A 19,058-nucleotide genomic window follows, 5' to 3' on the forward strand; every position below is an offset into this window, starting at 1 on the left:
TAGAGCATCGAATCCTGATGGACTTGATGGAGACTTTTCGGTATTTGTTAAGAAGTTGGGGCTGAAAGGGGAAACTGTGGCTGGCAGATTTATTTACACACTTTCATGTCCTGGGAAGATGCTTAAAGATTGAGAGGCTGGTAAAGCTATAGCTTTGGCTATTCATGTTCACATGAACACGAATCCATCAAAGAAAGACACATTGGCAAATAATCTTTCTTTGGTCCTATAGCAAGGGTAACTCCTCGTGCGATCCAAGCTGCCTCGGAGCAAGTCGTCCCAGCGGAGGAGGGTTTGGATGGCGCTGCAGCCAGGGTCCGGTGCTGGCCACCTAGGAAGAAGCCGGCTTTCAAAGGCCCAGCAGCAGCTGGCTTGCCCATCTCGCCTCCGTGTACGGCAGCGCCTGGTGAAAAGCACTGCTTTTCGAGCTGCTGTATGCCATAAACCGCCGGCCTGCTCCTACTTTGATCGATGAAATGTGCCGCCGGAGAGAGGGGTCTGCTGATCTTGGCGACCCAAGCAGCCGCGTGAGAAAACGCAGTGCCTGGCTTCCCGCTTGCCGTGGGCATCCTTGGCCTCGCTGCCAGCAAAATCCCACCCCAGGCTTCCTGCCAGCTGGTTTATTTTGAGCTCGTGGTCTAGGCTCTTTCCCTGCAGGGGAAACCCTTGAAAGCAAGGACCCTCAGGAACTGGAGACCAAAATCAGATAGCCTAGGGAGGGTGTCTGTGCTGTATGTGACCAGCTAAGCAGCAGCAGAGCATCTGCATCTCCCAGCCAGTTCTGGTGGCAGGAGATTGATGCACAGCGACCCCCGTAATCTCTGGGGTCTCGCTGCCTCCGAACTCAATAACATCCACAGAGAGAGAAGAAAAAACGAAGAGGAACAACTATCAAGATAATTCACAAGTTAGCAACCCTCCCTCTAGCCTGTTTGTTAAAATATTGCTGCACACAAGGAGCTGATAGACACTAAATAAATAGCACTAGGAGAGATAAGTGATGCATTAGATTTCCCACCAGTCCCCTGACTCCAGCTGCTATTGAAGAACCTGCCAAGAAATATTAGATGTCAAGCGGCTGCAATGGGAGAGTACAGAATGCTAGGAACTGCCCCAAACCCTCACTGCAAGTAGGCAAAAACCTGGAGGAGGCACCTAAAACCTACAGGGGCCTTCTTGGCACAAACCTGCTGCTGATACGAGGGCACTGCAGGCTGAAGATACAAAACACAGGGAGCGCTACTTGTCCAGGTGACTTACTGCAGGTCCCACAAAAATAATTCTGGGGTTCACCTGACCCTCAAGAGCATCCAGACCCCACACAGGTAGTACAGGGGTTTTCTGAAAAATGGAAACGCAGCGACTGTGGCAATGACTATGGCAAAGTCATTGCCCCTTCCATGGCTGAGGAGTACACGTGTAGGGAGGGGGAATAAATGGAGTTTTTCGGGTTCCCCTGAACCCTAATGAAGGTTCAGTAACCTCAGCATGAATTTATAACCTTTGGTTGCTTTTCAAAAGACCGTCAGAGAAACAGAGACTGCTCGCTTTGGACATCAACCTCCACTGAGGACTTCATCTAGCCTTAGGAATATGCTGACACACAATATTTTTACTGTTTTAAATCCTTCCTGTTACGAGATAGCATAATTAAAGCAGGATCCCTCCCAGTTCAGATGCAGCTGCATCCAGACAAAGGTGCCTTTATGTAGGTGTTGCCTATTCCTACACATTTACGGAGCCAAACCAGCAGAAGCCCCTTTTACAGGTATGACCGTCCCCGCACTACAAGCTCATACCCCTCCATCCCCATCGCTCACGGGCACGACAGAGCAGCAGCAATACAAACAACGTGACACAGCCCCAGCATCCCACCCACAAGTGTTCGTGAGCGCCATGTTCTTCAGCAGAAAGTTCCAGGATTCCCACTGCGGTCACCAGCTGGGCAGAGGTCCCGCAAGACACCCCCAAGGCTTCCTAATGGGTTAGCTCATTCCTGCCTCCTTTTACCATACCCACGGTTTTCAGTTTGCTGTCGGCAGTAAATGAATCCTGTTGGACACGCTCAGCAGCTCTTCTTAAAGCTGGACAAAACCATTTGTGTGGGTTCTGATGTGCTCAGACCCACCAAAACGGAGTTGAACTTCCCCTTCCCTTATTCCCCGATGGGGAAGAGGAATAGAGTTGTACCAGGTTGGCAGTGTTGGCTGCTGGCAACCCTGCACACAGCCACGGTGGTGACGGCGAGACTTTGTAGGCTCTGCAGCTGAAGGCAGTGCTGTTTTAGCCCATAAAGAGGTCAGGGAATTAACCACTTTTCAAAATGCCCTACTGTAATTCATCATTTTAAGATGAATTGACCGGAATTGTCTTCCTCCTACCATTAGTCCCCTGCTTGAAGGAGGCGGGGAAGGAGGATCCTAGCCGAGCACCTTCCTTTACAGAAGGAAGATATCTGCCTCACGGCCCGCTGGCATTTGGAAAGGCACCTCGGGACACCCCCAGGTAACATCCCTTAGCTTGGTTAACTCATTGCAAAGCTCTGATTACAGCCGATGAACCAAACCAAGCAGTGAGGATTAACTCCCACCTATGCCCTGCAACAAAAATCATCACAAATTTGTAACACCCCAGCACTGCTGAAAGAAGCAAGTGTTGTTGCCAGACATGTGCACGTGTTCCTTGATGTCACCAAATCCATAAACGTAATCGATGAGTAGGAAATGATTTTTTTGCTACATTTACTACAGCAGAATGACAGAGGAGAACAGCCTCTGTCAGTATACCCCATTTTTGTGGCTCACAGGAAGGTTTTATTTCGCTACTACAGTCTTGAGTCCCTGTTTAAGGCAACCGAGGGACACACAAGGCAGCTTTAGGGCTGCTCCTTTTACTTCTCACCTGATCCATTTTTTTGAAATGGCTTCTTAGAAGAAGGGCAAACATAATAAGGCAGCTACTGTCCTTTTTATAACTCTCAGTCAGGTCTTTGATTTGGGCCAGCGAGGAAGCTTGTTAGATCTGATAAAAGCAACTAAGCATCTCTGGAAAATGCTATTAAAAACAGAACATGAAACAAATGAAAAGCTGGGAGACTTAATGGTAAATACATGGCCTGGAAGTTCAGCACAGCTACATCCTGTTTGCCATTATTATTTAATACTGGCATCGATTGGTTGACAGATAAGACAGAGCAGGCAATTCTCCGTGGAGTTTACTTGAATACCATTTCACTTTGAGATTAAAAAAAGCCCAGATCACACTGTCTTGTTGGGAAATGTTAATGTAGTGGTGCTGCTGACTACTGCGGTCAATCAGTAAAAAAGAAAAACCCTCTTTCTTTGATCATCTACATGGACAAAACCCAAGTCTCTGCTAACAATGAAACAGTGCCCGACTCCAGACTGGAACTAGTGCAGCACTACACCGCTCCTCTGAATAATAACCTGTATGTTCTCCATCCCAAATACAGGTAAACTGTTCATATGGAACAGCTATTGTCGTTGCTCAGGCTCTTTGGTGCAGCTGTGGAGAGGTCTTTATTAATTTTTGTGAGAGCCCCCAGAATCACAGAACGACTTGTACCAGCTCTCCCCTTCACAAGTGACACGTTGCACACAAAGAGAAGGCTGAGGAGCAATTATTTCCACCATCACCACCTTGGCCGCCCTGATTTCATGGCAGAACAGTTAGCAACACAGACGGGGAGGCTCAGCTCAGCAACTGCTTCCATCAGGTTTGTAACAACCAAGCTAGCAAGACTCGATGCAGGACCACGTAGACAGGGAAGGTGATTTTTATTTTCAAGACTTATCTCACCCACTCGTTCTTGCACATTCACATAGCACCAAGACATGTGTCCAAATGGTCCGGTCAAGACTGCCTACAGTGAAACAGAAGGCAAGGAACGTTGTCTATCAGATCCTTCTCATGCCTTTGTGGCTCACACTGAGCAGCAAAGACACCAGATGACATTTACACTCTTCATATTCTTTCTTAATACAGACAGCTCTGGGCCCAAGTTGCGTCACGCTGCTGTTGCTCCGCATCTGCACTGTGGCCTCATCCGAGGTACGGCCTTGCTGCCACCAGCGCTCCATCCAACACGTGTTCCTTCTGTTATTACATTCTCTGCATTCCTCCTGCTGTTCTCAGTCCCTTGGGTTGCCTCAAACACACCACTCTTTGCCATGATGATTTCCGAACAGAACCATCTGTCTTCGGAAGCTCTCTGCACCGAGCACTTCTCAATCCCCACAGACACGCGTTTGGTTCCTTTTTGATAAACAGTGCAAACAGCAGGCTGATTCGGCCAGCCGTTTATTCCGGAGTTGTCTATGGCAGGGAAGGTCACTCTAGGTAGACCAGATAAACAGCTCTGCAAACAGCCCATGGATCACTGGCTGGAAATCTGTGGTCACATGCATCAATTCCCAAGCCTCTATCTATCTATAGAACTAAGCATTGCTCTTTTTATGACCACCTACATCTTCTTCTCAAAGGTGACTTTCAGAACTTGGAAGCAGGATGATGGCAAAACAAACAAACAAAAAAACAGAATGACAGATGAAATGGGATATCTTGAGCTTCCTTCCCTGTCCTGGAGGTGTGCAGCACCTTGTGTGTGGCACACAGAAGCCAGCTCCAGCACAGCACTGATAAAGGAGCTCCAGGAAAGTGCAGCTGAAGAGCTTGGAGCACGGCTTTTTCTCCCCAGGACTGAGCAGCTGTCCTGAAACTGGATGTGGGGCAAAGCCGCAAGGGAACAAGAGGGAAAAAAGAGAGCAGCTACTCCCCATTTTCTAGAGGTTCTAAAAAATGTCTGTATTTCTGTGTCTTCTACCAGCAGATAAGAAACCCAGCCTGTCCTTAGGAGAACTTGGCTCTCCAGCAAAACAATTTCTCAACAGCCATTTTTATTGCTTCTGACAATATACTACTGGGAGAAAGAAAGAAATAACGTTCTGCAATTCTTTAGTTTCTTTCTTTATTAGAGTACGCAAATTTCCTGGGACTATTGATAAAAGAAAACGTAAATGGTCAACTTTTCATCTCATCTGACAATGCAAGTGAAAAGAGTTGGAAATTCCCCAAAGCAGGCTACTCAGGTAAGAATAGCACAGCAGAGCTGCCCAAGTAACAACTCCACAGATTAATTAACATTTGCATGGAGAAAAAGTTCTTGCAGCCACTGCCAGCAAGATTGACAGTCTGTCTCAAGAGGACACAGCAGTGGCTCAGGCTTAGAAGTGTCAGCAAGGTTCAGTTCAAGCCAACAATTATCAACAAAAACCTTTCCACTCATTCAAACAGGCTTTGGCTCAGGTCCCTCACACATGCACACACACACACACTTTCAAAACTGACATAAACAGTGTCCTGAACAACTTCAACTTCCAGCTCCTGTCACAGTCCAGCCTTCGTCTACAAAATAAATATACACGGGTTTAACAATGAAGAATATATCCTTTCCTTCATTAGTTACAATCTGTAAAGTGCTAGGTTGCTAAATTATAGTGAATTAAAACGTTGCTCTAATATTTTAAATACAATGAATATCGATGAGCTGCGTGCACTTCAACTTCACTTGCAAGTTTTATTCTTTTTCCAGTAAACTAAACTTAGTAATCAAAACAGCCTGCAATAGTACTCCATGAAAAACTAGTAAGAAGTTACAAAAATAATCACATCCTTCAAAGATCTCCTACGCACTTCTTCTGTCCACATTGCACAGATAAATGTAGCGATCCTGTGAGCATATGGAGCGAAGACACATAAGGAAGTTGAAAATTACCTAGCAATGAAAAGCAAAACCCTACAAGTTAATGCTACATATCCTCCCATAAACAGTCTGTTCTCTGCATTTAACCTCGGTGCATACAACCCAGTTCTTCTATTTTTGTCCCCGTTAAAAGACTCTCCCAGGAAGAACATCTTCCAAGATCTGGGTTGATTCATCTTCATCTTGCTCCTTTTTACTGCACAGTGGAAAAGATTCTTGAACAAACTGCCTACACATTGGGCACTGCTGAAAATACCTAATGCAACCATCACACAGGCACGTGTGTCTGCAGGGTAGGAGTACCCAGTTCACTGGGCCGTTCTGGCACACGACACAGTCTTTACTGTTTTCTTCATGCAATTCTGGCTCATCTTCAGCCAGTCCAGCCTTTTCCAGCAAGCTTTTGTCGATGCTTCTCTCACCTAGGGAGGTATCGCACGAAGATGGTGCAGTACTATTTGCAGACATGAAGAGCTGCTAAAATACACATACACACAAAAATTTAGCAGAATCCAACAAACTCTCCCCCAGTACCTGAACACACACACACCATGCAAGTTCCACTGCAGCACATTCAGTCGGTTCCACTGGGTCAACCAGGACTCACTCCCTCTGTGAGTGAAGACAGTTTCCTGGCCTCCAGTGATATGTATTACAGAAGCACAAGAATATGTAAACCACTGGCAAAATATTAAGGAGAAGATGTCAAATCTTAGCTGAATCAAACAGCGGTGTACATGCATGAACTTCAACAGAACTGCACAGGTTTCAAACAGCTCAGGTTTCTGTTCTTGGCATATCATTCTCTGTGCCTTGGGGGATGCTTCTACCCACTCCTACCAAACATATATTCCAGTGAGCCTTCAAATCCACTTCACTCTACCCACTCTGCTCTTCCTCACGTTAAAATTCTCTATTCCTCTCTGTTGCATTTTATGTGAGGCACAAATTCTTCCGGGCATGATATGTTAATAAAGCCAGCGAACTACCATGCAGACAAAGATGCCCACAGGGAGCACACTACACAACTGTATTACAAAGTGCTGCTGCACAGTTGTTTCTGTTCAGTTTAAGCAGTATTTTTTACAACAGTAACGTGAAAATAAAGCTTAAAGGGGATCAACAGGGAAGTGTATCTAGATCAACTACATCAGTAAAAAAAAGAAAGGCCAGGATAAGCATTTATTGGGAAAAAATCTATTCTGAATGAATGCTGAGTCGATAGAATTGACTTGGCACCATTTCTAGCTAATCAATATTATACATTATTTTTATTATCATAGTAATGAAGTGCCACAGAATCACATCATCAACTGCCTGACACAGACACAGGACAAAGATGGTCCCACAACATGCACAGATAAAGGAAACTGAAAAAGAACAATGAGAACATTGGTTCATCTGATAACGGTCTGTACTACCTTTGTACACGTACTGTGGTAAAAAGAAATTAAAAAGTGCTATTCTGAGGCTTTTCCAATTGTAGAGCAAAATAGGAGAAAGTGCTGTTTGAGAGATTAGCAAGGAAGTAAATGTTTTGTAAAGAAGCAGCATTCAACAGGTAGTTAATTTGTTACTACTGCTTTAACAAGCAGACAGGATCCAGGCCTCCTAGACTAGAAAAAAGTTATTTCTTTAGGAAATCTTGAATATTTTCATACATTCTGCAGAGTAACTTTGGCTGGAACTACTCACCTGATAAAATAATTTTAACTGTTACCCACTTCTTTGCAATAACAATAAAAGTCCAACACTAGTTTAGGCTCCTGAAAGCCCACACAAACTAAACTTAACACTGTTACCCAAACGCAACAAGACTCGGTATACATGGCTTACCTTAAGATCATGGTATTGACCTTGAGCTAGAAGTAGATACTGATATAATATTCTGCAGGAAAGTCTGTAGCTCTCATCAGGAATATGAATTACAGCCACCATTGAAATCTACCAAAAAAAAAAAAGCTGTGTTTAACACCTTTCCTTTTCATGGTATGATTTGTATAAAATGGTGAGTGTGTCTGCTTTAAACATTACATGCTTTGTTGTAACTTCTGACCTGCTTATTTCCTTGGACATCCAGGACTTCACCGACATTGACTTCAAGCACAGAGGAGAACAAAACGCTGAACAAGGTAAAAACAGGAAGCAGCACACGGTAGCACTTTGTGGAGCCTCAGCTTTCCGCCCTGGTCTTCCACGGAGCCCTCCCATCGCCAGTTTACAGTGGAGACTCACTGACTGCTCTCACCTGATGGAATTAGGCCCCCTACCAAAGGAGCACCTAGGCACATGCAGTCCTCCTGAAGTTTGGTGCTTATACAGCTGAGGTAGGGCTTACAGTCATGCATGAACCTCAGAGACTACCTGCATAAATTAAGCAGAAGCAGCAGCTCCTACACCCCTCAGAGCACAGACTATCTTGTGTTGAGCTTCTCCAAGGTGGGAGAGAAGTTGGTAAACTGCAGGGCGTTTCCTACAGCAACCAAACCCCAGGTGAATGCTTTGAACCAGATGATCCCGGAGGTCTTTTCCTACCTTACTGATTCTATAAATGCATGCACTTCGGTCCCGTACAACGCACCCTGCTGCATCCCAGGGTGCCTTCAGCACAAGACATGACACTGTCAGCTGAAGGCAGAGTGTAGACTCACAGGGCAGCATGTAAATGGCCTTCTCCACCTTCTGTCACTTCTCTCACAAATGCACAGACCATAGTTTTCAAGACTCTGAGAAGCATCGAGAAGCATCACTGATTGGCTTGTAAACTGAGTAGGCACAGGACAAATTTCACTGAAAAGGATTATAAAAGGACCCCTGGGCTGCCTTTAGAGTCGCTTTGCTGAAAACAAAAGCAATATAAGCTTGCATGCTGTGTCTAACACCCCTTGCCCTGCCCAAATTATGTAATAGCCTCTAAGAAGTTGAAGAAATAATGAGATTCAATATTACTGTAGTTCTCAGAAATTGTCAAAAGAGAAATGAAATATAGCAGACAGCTGCTTTGTTTAAATAAATAAATAAATGCATATCAGACTCACACTTCAAAATCCACTACATGGCTAATTACATACAGAGTTCAAATATACACGTACCTATGCATTTATACTGAATTTACTATCCTCCTTGCATAAGGTCTTTTTTTTTTTTCCTAAATCACAATGCCTCAAAAAAATTCGTAAAGCTTAGCACTAGCTTACTTCTGGAACCTGAAAGCCATCAATTCTCCATTAAAATGATGGATTTTATGTTTTGATAATAAGATTTTAAAAGCTAACCATTCTCGGTGCATTTGTATTACGTCATCCCACCAGAAGTGCTTTTCCAAGGATGATGCATGTCTTCCATCCACTGTTTGCTAAGACACCTAAGCAACTTTCCGACCAGTGATTAGAACTAGTTCGCAACACAAGTGCCTCAATCTTCAACTTGTCGTCTCCTCTGGTATCCTATCCCACAGCACAGAAACAAATACTGTGATACTACAACCTAGCACAAATCCAGTGCTGGTTCACAGAAGCACAGAATGGCTGAGGTTGGAAGGGACCTCTGAAGATCATCTGGTCCAACTCTCCTGCCCAGCAGGATCACCTAGAGCACGTTGTGCAGGATGTCATCCCGGTCGGTTTTGAACATCTCCACAGCAGGAGACTCCACAACCTCTCTGGGCAACCTGTCCCAGTGCTCTGTCACCCTCACAGTGAAGAAGTGCCCTCTCATATTCAGCCAGAACCTCCTGTACTTCAGTTTGTGCCCATTGCATCTTGTCCTGTCGCTGGGCACAACTGAAAAGAGTTCAATTATAGCTTACCTCTCCTCTGAGCACCAAGTGTTTTCTCTGTTTGTAAATAGTTGCATGTCATAATCAAGTTACTTTCCAATCTTCTGTTTTATACACGCAGCCCAAGATCTTAAGTCTTCAACCACTTTAGCCCTGCTGTTCTTCAAATCATTTCTGTAATTTTTTTCCTACTGTCATGCTAATTCTATGGAGCTAGAAGAAAATTCCAGCACAAAACCACACAGGTATGATCTGACCACAAATACATTCAGGATGAATGTTAGACCAGCCAGAAATGAGAAATAAGGTTCTGGATCACTGTCTGTGGTGAGAGAGACCAAAAACCAACCAACCAAAAAAAAAAAAACCAACACAAGATGGAGCCTGATGCATCGCTATGAGAAATCATATCCCTTGTGCTATTATCATACTTGTCACAATGGCAAAGATGCCTTTCCACAGTATACTTATATTTTACTAGTTTGTTTCAGCATCAGATGCAATTTTGACATTTGTCATGCAAGTTCAGGTGGATTTACTCCTATGACCATATTAACAATTTCCAGTTGTGTTCCTCTTCTCCAACACCAGGTTAAAAATACCTCCCCTCACTTTCTTTCTATTCCTTTCTTCTATATTAATGAACACAAAAATGTAGCATTACAAATTTACTTCCATGCTAACGCCAAACACATTCAAATATTAAATATTAAACTGAGCTGAGCTCTAACCATACATGCATGTACCAATCTGGGAAATAGCCGGGGGAAAAAAAGCCTCTTGAAGGGGGACAGGAGGGAGGAGGGCAGTCCAATCGTCAGGTGACAAGAAGCCAAGGACAGGCATCACTTGGAAAGGGAACATACAAGTTTTCTTAGGTATTTGTGTGATCTTAATTTCCAAGCAAGTGTATGGAAAAGGGTTCTGCAGGTTTAGGCAATTCACTTCCGAGTTTATTGGTATTATTGCTCAAGCAATTAGAGCTATCAAATTACCAACCAAATGAAAGGAAAAGGTGAGGGATAAAAGCATGTTCCAAAAAGAACAAAATTCAAGTATGAGTTAGGAGTTTAAAAGAGATGTGACAAGGCGAAAGTTGTTTTAACTCTATTAGGAGGAGCTGAATCTCTCAAGTCAGTTTAGTGCAGGACCTTCACACCTTGCCGCAAACGACCTGAGGTGGCTACTGAGACGTAACGTACTGCATTACAGACTCAGGCCTGACGCAGAAAGGTAACATCCCTGTTCTTAGCGTTCCGGCCAACAATTAGCTCAAATATCTGTGTCAGACACAGAAAAAAAAATCTGTCTACTTTGCCAGCAGCAATCTGAAAGATTGTATCAGCACAGGAGCTCCACCACAGGTTTGTGTAATCAGAAAAATCAGAACAGTATCTTAGTAACCTCCCCCAACTCTAGTTTATCTGGCCACAGGGCCTTCCACAGAGGAGACCTTTAGCAGACAGAGCTTAGAGCTTTGTGAAAACCACAAGCGTCTTTTGAATGGCACACACAAAATTTTATACAACAACTATCCTCACTCCCCTGGAGTCATCAGTGACCAAATTAGGGACCAAATTCTAGGGGACAGAGAAAACAAACTGTTTTATTCAAGCCTAGATTTGTCTCCTAAAATATTCAGTGCTTAAATACAGTGACCCTAAAATATATTCCTAAATTACTTACAATATCATATATTTCCCTGTCTTCTTCATCAGCTAACGTCAACAGTGCAATCAATGGGTAGCGAGCTCTAGGCACTGGGCCAAAATCGACAACTTGGGCGTCTTCCGGTAACTGACAATATTTTTCTTCCTTCTCATTTTTCTTGATGCTTTATTTGGGTCAAGGAAAACAATCAGTGTCAGTGCAATTGTAGATAAACGTGACGTATGCATAAAGAATATTTTTCATCATATTTGTTCATAAATACACCGTGCCAAGAACTGCCTAATGCTCACAAGCCTCAACTCTCCCTGTGCCAGTAAATTAGCATATTTTGTCAAAATAATTTTAAAAAAAGGATACAAGTACTGTTGTCGATAGAGGTATTCGTTGTATAGAGCATCCTCTAGCGCCTGAGGAGTATTTATTCTGAAGCAGTAGACGTGTTTCTGCAACGCTTCATGGAGTTTTTGAACATTACAGCCCCAGTAGCAGGTAAGAACACAGTCTTCCAGACAGTCAGGTGTCAGCGTTATTCCCTCTTTTAGAAAGAAGATACGGATTTCATTAATTCCATTAGCTCACCTTTGTTCAGGGATTCTGGAATTACTAAGGTAGGTTCTTAAAAGGCAACAGGCATAAAACAACTTTAGTGTCCAGGATTTTAATCTATTCTTTAAAAACTTAGGCTAGGTTTGGTGCTTATGGAAGCCGATGATGACGATGAAATGGTTGTGAGGAGATACAATGGTTGATTAAGCTAACAAAAGCAGCACGTGCATTGTATGAAGAGTAAATTTTAACTTCTGGTAACATTTTACATGCAAACTGGCAGACCCAAGAGCATAACCTCTAGCCCAAAGTTCATTCCCTCTTCAGACAATGGCATTAATTGGATCACTGGCCTACAACACCTGCTGCAGTCACAACGAGTAAGGCCCTATTGATCAAGCAGAGGGATGATAAAACGAGGATCTGTGTGCTGCACTTTTCTAAAAACCAGCTATCCAGCACATCAACTTCTGAATGCTTACTGCACAACCAGAAGCACAACTCTTGGGAAGTCCCACCACATTCAAGTGCTCAAACAGCCTGAAAAATCCCTGTTACTTGAAGATTCAGTTGAGGATTTTTCCTTTTATTTATTTTCTTTTCTTTCTTTTTCTTTTTTAGTTTGGGGGGAAGAGGGAGATGAAGAACGTTCATTAACTGCTGCAGTACTTTTCCCATTCATAGGAAGGCTTCACATCTGCGTTGGTGGAAAATGCCCAGCCTAGCTTACTGCTCCCAACAAGGCAGAAGTGCATGAATTTTGCTTCCTGCGTGGGTGATTTCAAGAGTGTTAGGGACTACTTGACTCTGACACACAAAGATATTTCACTTCAGTTTCCACTGAAACACAGATATATATATATATATATATACATACATACATATACACACACACACCTATGTTTATATATTTTAAAGCTGTGCGCTTCCAAACATCACTGGAGATCTGAAGTTTAATTTTCAATTGGATGACATATATTCTATGATGAATTCTATAGAATTCTACAATTCTGTAAAGTTTACCAAGACACGCTCACAGTAGCTGGAAAGCTGCAAATGTTTTTATTACTTAAAATCTGTTATAGCAGGAAGCGTTTCATTAATAAGAATTAAACTGTGCTAAATATCCAAATATTTCACCTTAAAAATATCACATTTATGAATTGCTAAAAAATGATTTTTTCTACAGCAACGATGGGAGGAAGCACGTTTCTAAAGATCTACTGGTAAAGGAAAAGGATGAGAGCACGAAATACGGATAGTACTATATTTAGGAACACAAACTAACAAAAAATAAGCACATCAGAAACCTACTGACTTGTTACTGAAGCTGTGCCGGGATGTGAGATTTCTAACCCAAAAGGATTCTTCACTTGTCTCATCCGCTTTTTCAGTACTCTTGTGCTGGATTCTGTTTCTTCCGAGTTTCTCAGAATAACAGGAACGCCCAAACCAAACCTAAGAAAGAAAAAAAAAGAACAAGCAGGTTATGCATTAATGCTGGCATGTTTGACTTTTTGTTCAGCTCTAAGTTACAAGCAGCACAACAAATGGACCTAGCTTTGAGGAATGCGTTAGGATGCATGCGTAACACAGCCTGCCGATCCAACCCCAGCTTTTTGTGGCAGAAGGTAGGAGTCTCCACAGTGCTAAAGAATAATAAATAAATATTTAGAGGGGCTATATTCTCCAGCGGTGAGATACAAACAATATAGTTTACTCCTGCACCATTTCCACAGTGTGTAAAATCAAGTGAGGATGGTCGATGCCCTCTAGTGGTACGCGGTTGACCAAAGTTCTCTCCCAGATGACGTTCTGCACGGCCACTCGCGGGACAGAAATCGCTGCTTGCAGAGGTGGAACAGACTTCAGGGGCTGGGTGCTCGGTAGGAAGACCTCAGGGCAAATCACCCAGCCCTACGGTACACCCAGCTGTAACCACAGCCAGCGAGATGCTTTGAAGGAAGATTAAGATCCCAATTTTCCACGTTAACCTTGATTACAACAAGATGCTGATATTAAATCTGGGGTCTCCCAGCCTCTGCTTTGAGCCAGTAACCAAATGCAAAATAGCCCAGACTCTGAATCAAAGCTGCAATCTAAGACCCCTTTGAAGGTGAAACTAGCATGCTAGAAACGTCCAAGGGGTGGTTTGCCTCTAAAAGGATAACTTCTAAAGCTTTGCTTCATTTACTTAAACATTCTGTGGATCAAGTGAAAATCAAAGAAGCCAAGAGGGAATACTTCGGATGATCTTTAAGGCCCCTTCCAACCCACGCCATTCTATGATTCAAGATGATTTCTGACAGCAATTAAAAACAAATAATCAGGTTTTCATACTGCCCGGGGCCTTTAAGGGAGCTGCTACAGAAGATCAGGATCTACAAAACGAGCTCTGCAGAATACTTCTCACTTGGCTAAAAATAATTCAATTTTAAGGTGACAGCAATAACGCTCGGTAACCAAAGGATAATTAGAGAAACCGGCCTAGATACGCAATCAGAGGACTGAAGACATGCAATCACAGGCTGAAGAGGTTTTTGCAACCGCATCCCTCCAGCCCTGTCTCATTAGCAAGGCAGCAGGGAGAAGCTGTGGGGGTCCTTTGTTAATGCATTTTAGCAAACAGTTATTAATTAGCTCAGGCTGTACTTCCACGCATTTGTGCTGTTGCTGCCATCACCTGCGCTGTTCGAGCAGTGGCCTCTTTAACGGTTCGGAATTTCGGTTCGTGCAGCCAGCAGCGTAGCGGGTGCTGGAAGCATCGCCTCTGCCCTGAACCAACCATTTCCATTTCACAGACTGAACCAGCAGCTGTTAAAATAAGATGGATCTTGTATCAGTAACCCCAGCTGAGAAGGGCACTACCAACATCAGTGTAAAATCTGTTTGAAAATTGGTAATTTCACGTACGATACAGCTCTGAGCCAAACAGACGATTTTTTGGCTTTACTGCTATGTTTGCCCTGGTTTTAAAATTGTTTTGGACTCCTGGGTGTCAAACCAAGAAGGAAAGCTGAGCTTTTACTGACATTGAGCTCTGAAAAATTGCCTCTTAATTCACGTTGGAGGGCGCCCTGCGTAAGGCTAACAGAAAAACATCAGTCAAAGGCAACATTCAAGTTGAGGAAACAAAAAAATATCTCAAAGCCATCCCCAACAGCACCAACCTGTTCCTGGCAGCCTGACAAATATTCGCCTTCATCATTCGACGTCTTGCCCGAGTGCCACAGATACACCAAAAGGGAAAAAGAGGTGGTAGAGAAGAGTCTACTTTCATTATTCCAACTCTGAGAAATTCCTTTGGCTTGCTAGACTGCTGGCAACATGTTCCTGTCTGTGATGGTCTAACACGGGGTGCTCAGCCACGCTCAGTTTGTGCACGAGGAGGGGCAGATCTCTCGCCCGAGGCAATCAGACAGCCAGGCTGAGTTCGCTGGGGCCGTAACGAAGTTTAACGTCTTCCAGTGTAACATCTTACTGGGAAAGAAACCAGGTGCAGCAGCTGCTGGGCTTGCTCAGTATCTGAGGCTCAATGGAGCTAATCTCTCCAGCCACACATAAAGATGCCTCCTGTTTTGTACCATCTGGCCCATTCTGAAGTACAAACCCTGCTCTTTGGAAACTTTCTTCGCTGGGCGAAAGCGACAGGATAATCACCATGAAAAGCAGCCACAGAAAAAAAAAGCCTCCAGTACGGTTTTAGCAGCAGCTGAAGGCAAAAAGCCCTTTCTGCTCAACAATAAGGTACAGTGCTTCTGTACATTTTCAGGCAGTACTCAGTGCATGAAGGATGAATAAAGTTTTTATTTCACCATTTAACTTTCTATCAGCCTAGATCGTTAGCTGGTAGAGGGGACAAGGAATTTCTTTAGAGCCAGGCTCTCGTAGAAAAGACACGCGGCTCCACCAGTTTTGTTCACGAGTGAATTTCTTCAAAGAGCAGTCCGACTCGGAAAAGGGGAGAAAATACAATGGGAAGGGCTCAAGGGTTGAGGTAAGGACAGGGAGATCGCTCAACAATTATTGTCACAGGCTAAACAGACTCAGCGGTGGGAGATTAATGTAATTTATTGCCTATTACTAATGAGCTGGAGCAGGGAGAAACTAAAACAAACCAAAGACATCTTCCCCTCATCCACCCTCTTTTACCTCCTTCCCCTGAGGGGCGCAGGGGAGCTGCGGTCAGTCCCTGTCGCTTCGTCTCCTCCTTCACGGTCACTCCCTGCCCCTGCTCCGCGTGGGGTCCCTTTTGGGGCTGGCTCTGATCTGATTTGGGGCAGCTGCTGGGCTCTGCTCACAGAGGCCAGCCCTGCCAGGTAAAGCCAAGGCAGCAGGTACCGGGCACCGTCCTGCCCAGTAACCCACTCGTATTCTCTAAGCACGGCCCCAGGTGTCCAGGGCTGGCCGTAAAAACAGACGCTCTTCGAGTCGGTGCCTGGTTTTGCAAATTAAAGCGTCAGCATTCCTAAGCAGTTGGTGGCTTTCGGGCTGCCTGCCACCGCCACGTACACGTTTATAAAACGGGCTGGTGCTGGCAACGATGGGGGAAGCGAAACGTCATTACAGCAAGGATCACGTATTCACACGATACCGCGTGCATTCGTAGCGCTCCGCGCAGCAGGATGTGCGCCACGTTGTTTTCACGCGTTAGGAGGTTCGAGGGTGTTTCAGCACAGGTGGAGCTGCCGACAAGCTGAAGTTGGCTGGGAGCTCTTGGTCTTATGGCTGAGGTACCGCACAATTCAAAGGTAGCTGCAAATATCTCCAAAGCTGGTGCTAAGCTCCATGCTGCTGCGCTTATTCAGCTAACAGGCTAGGTTGGACACACTCTGGGCATATTTACATCGTATCTAGTGCAGATGCACCTAGGCTTTCTGACGGCAAAACAAAAACGCACCCGGACAGCCCTGCAGCCCCAGAAGCATCAATGGACACGTGTACAAACGTGAGGATCTCCGGCACGCCTCTGTACCCCGAGCGCAGCGAATTGCAGACATTTTACAGCAGGGACTGCAAAGCAGATTGCTAACAGTAAGCTGATAAAGCTGAAGTGGTTTTGGATACACATGCAAGAAATTTGACTCCTGATTTAGTACCATGATTTAAATGATCATATTTTTAAGAACTGATGAAGTGAGAAAGGTTAAAGCGGAGAGAAGCGGATGGCAATATAATACTGTCAGCGTGCAGCAGGACGGAGAGGATTGCGAAAAGGATTCCTGCCGCCTCTGCGAGTAAATAACGAGGTGGAGCTCGGTCCAGCAGACAGACAACACGACGGCCAGCCCTGCCTTCCCTTCCACCTGCCCAACGCTAGGGGAGGCAATGCAAAACAAGAACAAAAACTTTCCACAAAGCACATCTGACAGATCAAAAGGTAACCGCATTCACACCGAGAGCAGCAGATGGCACATGTCTGAGGCGGCAGCAGCAGCTAACAAAGCGGTGTAAACAAGGAAAAGTCAGGCAGAGTATTTATAAGCTGCCAGAAGAACGAACAGCGACAGCTACAACAGCTGTAACTCAGAGAGAGACAAAGGGAGGAGAACACCGAAGCTCAGCAGCACTACGGATATCAATGTGAAGCCAATAGGAGGAAACGCAGTAACTCAATTTTATTCTCTCCAGAAACCGCACGAGCGTGGCGTATCCCCAATTATTGCATAAATTATTTTGATCGCTAATCGATGCTCCCCGCTTGGCGTGTGTCTGTGTTTACATTCAGACAATTCCGAGCCAGCAGGAAACCAAACACAGCAGTGTTACGGACGGACATTTGAGCACTACGCTCAGTGCCGTCCTTCCTCACCACCTATACTCATCACAACCCCAATTCTCTGGCCACTTCCAGGCCCCATGCACCCACCCCACGGCCATCCCACACCTCCAGAACACATTCCCCACAGGGTACCAGCTCCCATTACTCCCCTCCCACACCGTGCCACCCCATCACCTGGCCAAGTGCAAAGTCCTGCACCTGGGTCAGGGCAATCCCAAGCACAAACACAGGCTGGGCGGGGAACGGATTGAGAGCAGCCCTCAGGAGAAGGGCCTGGGGATGCTGGTCGATGAAAAACCAAACGCAAACCGAACTGTAGGGGTTGGAAAGGACCTCTAGATATCATTGATTCTAACCCTGCTGCTAAAAGCAGGTTCCCTACAGCTGAGCAGGAAAACGTCCAGCCCAGAAAGCCAATGGTATGCTGGGCTGCGTCAAAAGCAGAGCGGCCAGCAGGGTAAAGGGAGGGTGTGGGGGTTCTCCCCCCTATGCTCTACTCTTCTGAGGCCCCACCTGAGGTGCTGCGTTCAGTTCTGAGCCCCAGCACAAGGAGGACACGGACCTGTTGGGGTCCAGAGGAGGCCCCGAGGATGCTCAGAGGCTGGAGCCCCTCTGCTGTGGGGACAGGCTGAGGGAGCTGGGGGTGTTCGGCCTGGAGAAGGGAAGGCTCCAGGAGACCTCACAGGGGCCTGCCAGGGCTGCAGGACAGCTGGGGAGAGGCTCTGTGTCAGGGGGTGCGGTGACAGAACAAGGGGTGATGGATTTAAACCAAAAGCGGGTAGGTTTAGGTTAGATACGAGGAAGAAATTCTTCACAGCGAGGCCCTGCCGCAGGCCGCCCCGAGGAGCTGTGGCTGCCCCACCCCTGGCAGTGCCCCAGGCGGGGCCGGACGGGGCTGGGGGCAGCCTGGGCTGGGCCTGAGGGGCTGCGAGGCCCTTCCCACCCACCCCCCTCACCCGGAGCCCCCCCCCGCCTCGCCCCACCGCGCTCACCAGCCCAGCACCAGGCCGCTGGTGACGAGGAAGCAGGCGAACACCACGGCGATGTAGAAGAGCGGCGAGTACTCGTACAGCGTCACCAGGAACACGGCGGCCATCGGGCCCCTCTCACAGACACACACACACGCGCGCGCCGCGGCGCATGCGCGGCAGCCGCCTGAAGCCGCTGCCCGCAGCTTGCCCGCGCATGGGCGGGGCCTGCGTAAGGATGCGCAAGGTGCGCGGCGCTGCGCAGTTTGCGTAGCCCGCCTGCAGCCGGGCCCCGTGGCGCTTCGCGGTTCTCCCGGGGGGGTTTTAGGGGGCTACGCAGCGCCCTTGGCGCGCTGCAATGAGTGTGACCTCCCTGCGCGGTGCCCCATGAGGAAATAGCAGCGTAGGGAGCGTCATATAGAGCGTAGGGAGGTGAATGCACGTAATAGAGCATCGGGAGGTAAAGGGACGCAGCCACAGCTGCTCGGCAGCCCTCCTCTTCTGTGGCGCTCGCTAAACTCTGCCTGAAAA

General features: G+C 46.0%; 1 protein-coding gene across 2 annotated transcripts; it reads right to left on the minus strand.

Annotated features, from left to right (window-relative positions):
- Window positions 1-4,970: 4,970 nt before the first annotated feature.
- On the minus strand, window positions 4,971-18,716 carry CGRRF1 (cell growth regulator with ring finger domain 1). Of its 2 annotated transcripts, XM_035551528.2 has the most exons (7): window positions 18,552-18,679; window positions 14,461-14,591; window positions 13,096-13,235; window positions 11,589-11,766; window positions 11,247-11,394; window positions 7,619-7,726; window positions 4,971-6,259 (listed from the first exon to the last, which is right to left on the minus strand). In XM_035551528.2, exons 3-7 carry the CDS (start codon window positions 13,157-13,159, stop codon window positions 5,909-5,911), a joined length of 849 nt encoding a protein of 282 aa, XP_035407421.1. In that variant the 5' UTR covers window positions 13,160-13,235; window positions 14,461-14,591; window positions 18,552-18,679; the 3' UTR covers window positions 4,971-5,908. The 2 variants fall into 2 exon arrangements, with proteins under 2 accessions (XP_035407421.1, XP_035407420.1); XM_035551527.2 differs by lacking the exon at window positions 14,461-14,591 and having other exon boundaries at window positions 18,552-18,716.
- Between the last annotated feature and the right edge of the window lie 342 nt (window positions 18,717-19,058).

Source organism: Cygnus atratus, chromosome 5 (assembly GCF_013377495.2).
Source record: "Cygnus atratus isolate AKBS03 ecotype Queensland, Australia chromosome 5, CAtr_DNAZoo_HiC_assembly, whole genome shotgun sequence".
NCBI lineage: Eukaryota > Metazoa > Chordata > Aves > Anseriformes > Anatidae > Cygnus > Cygnus atratus.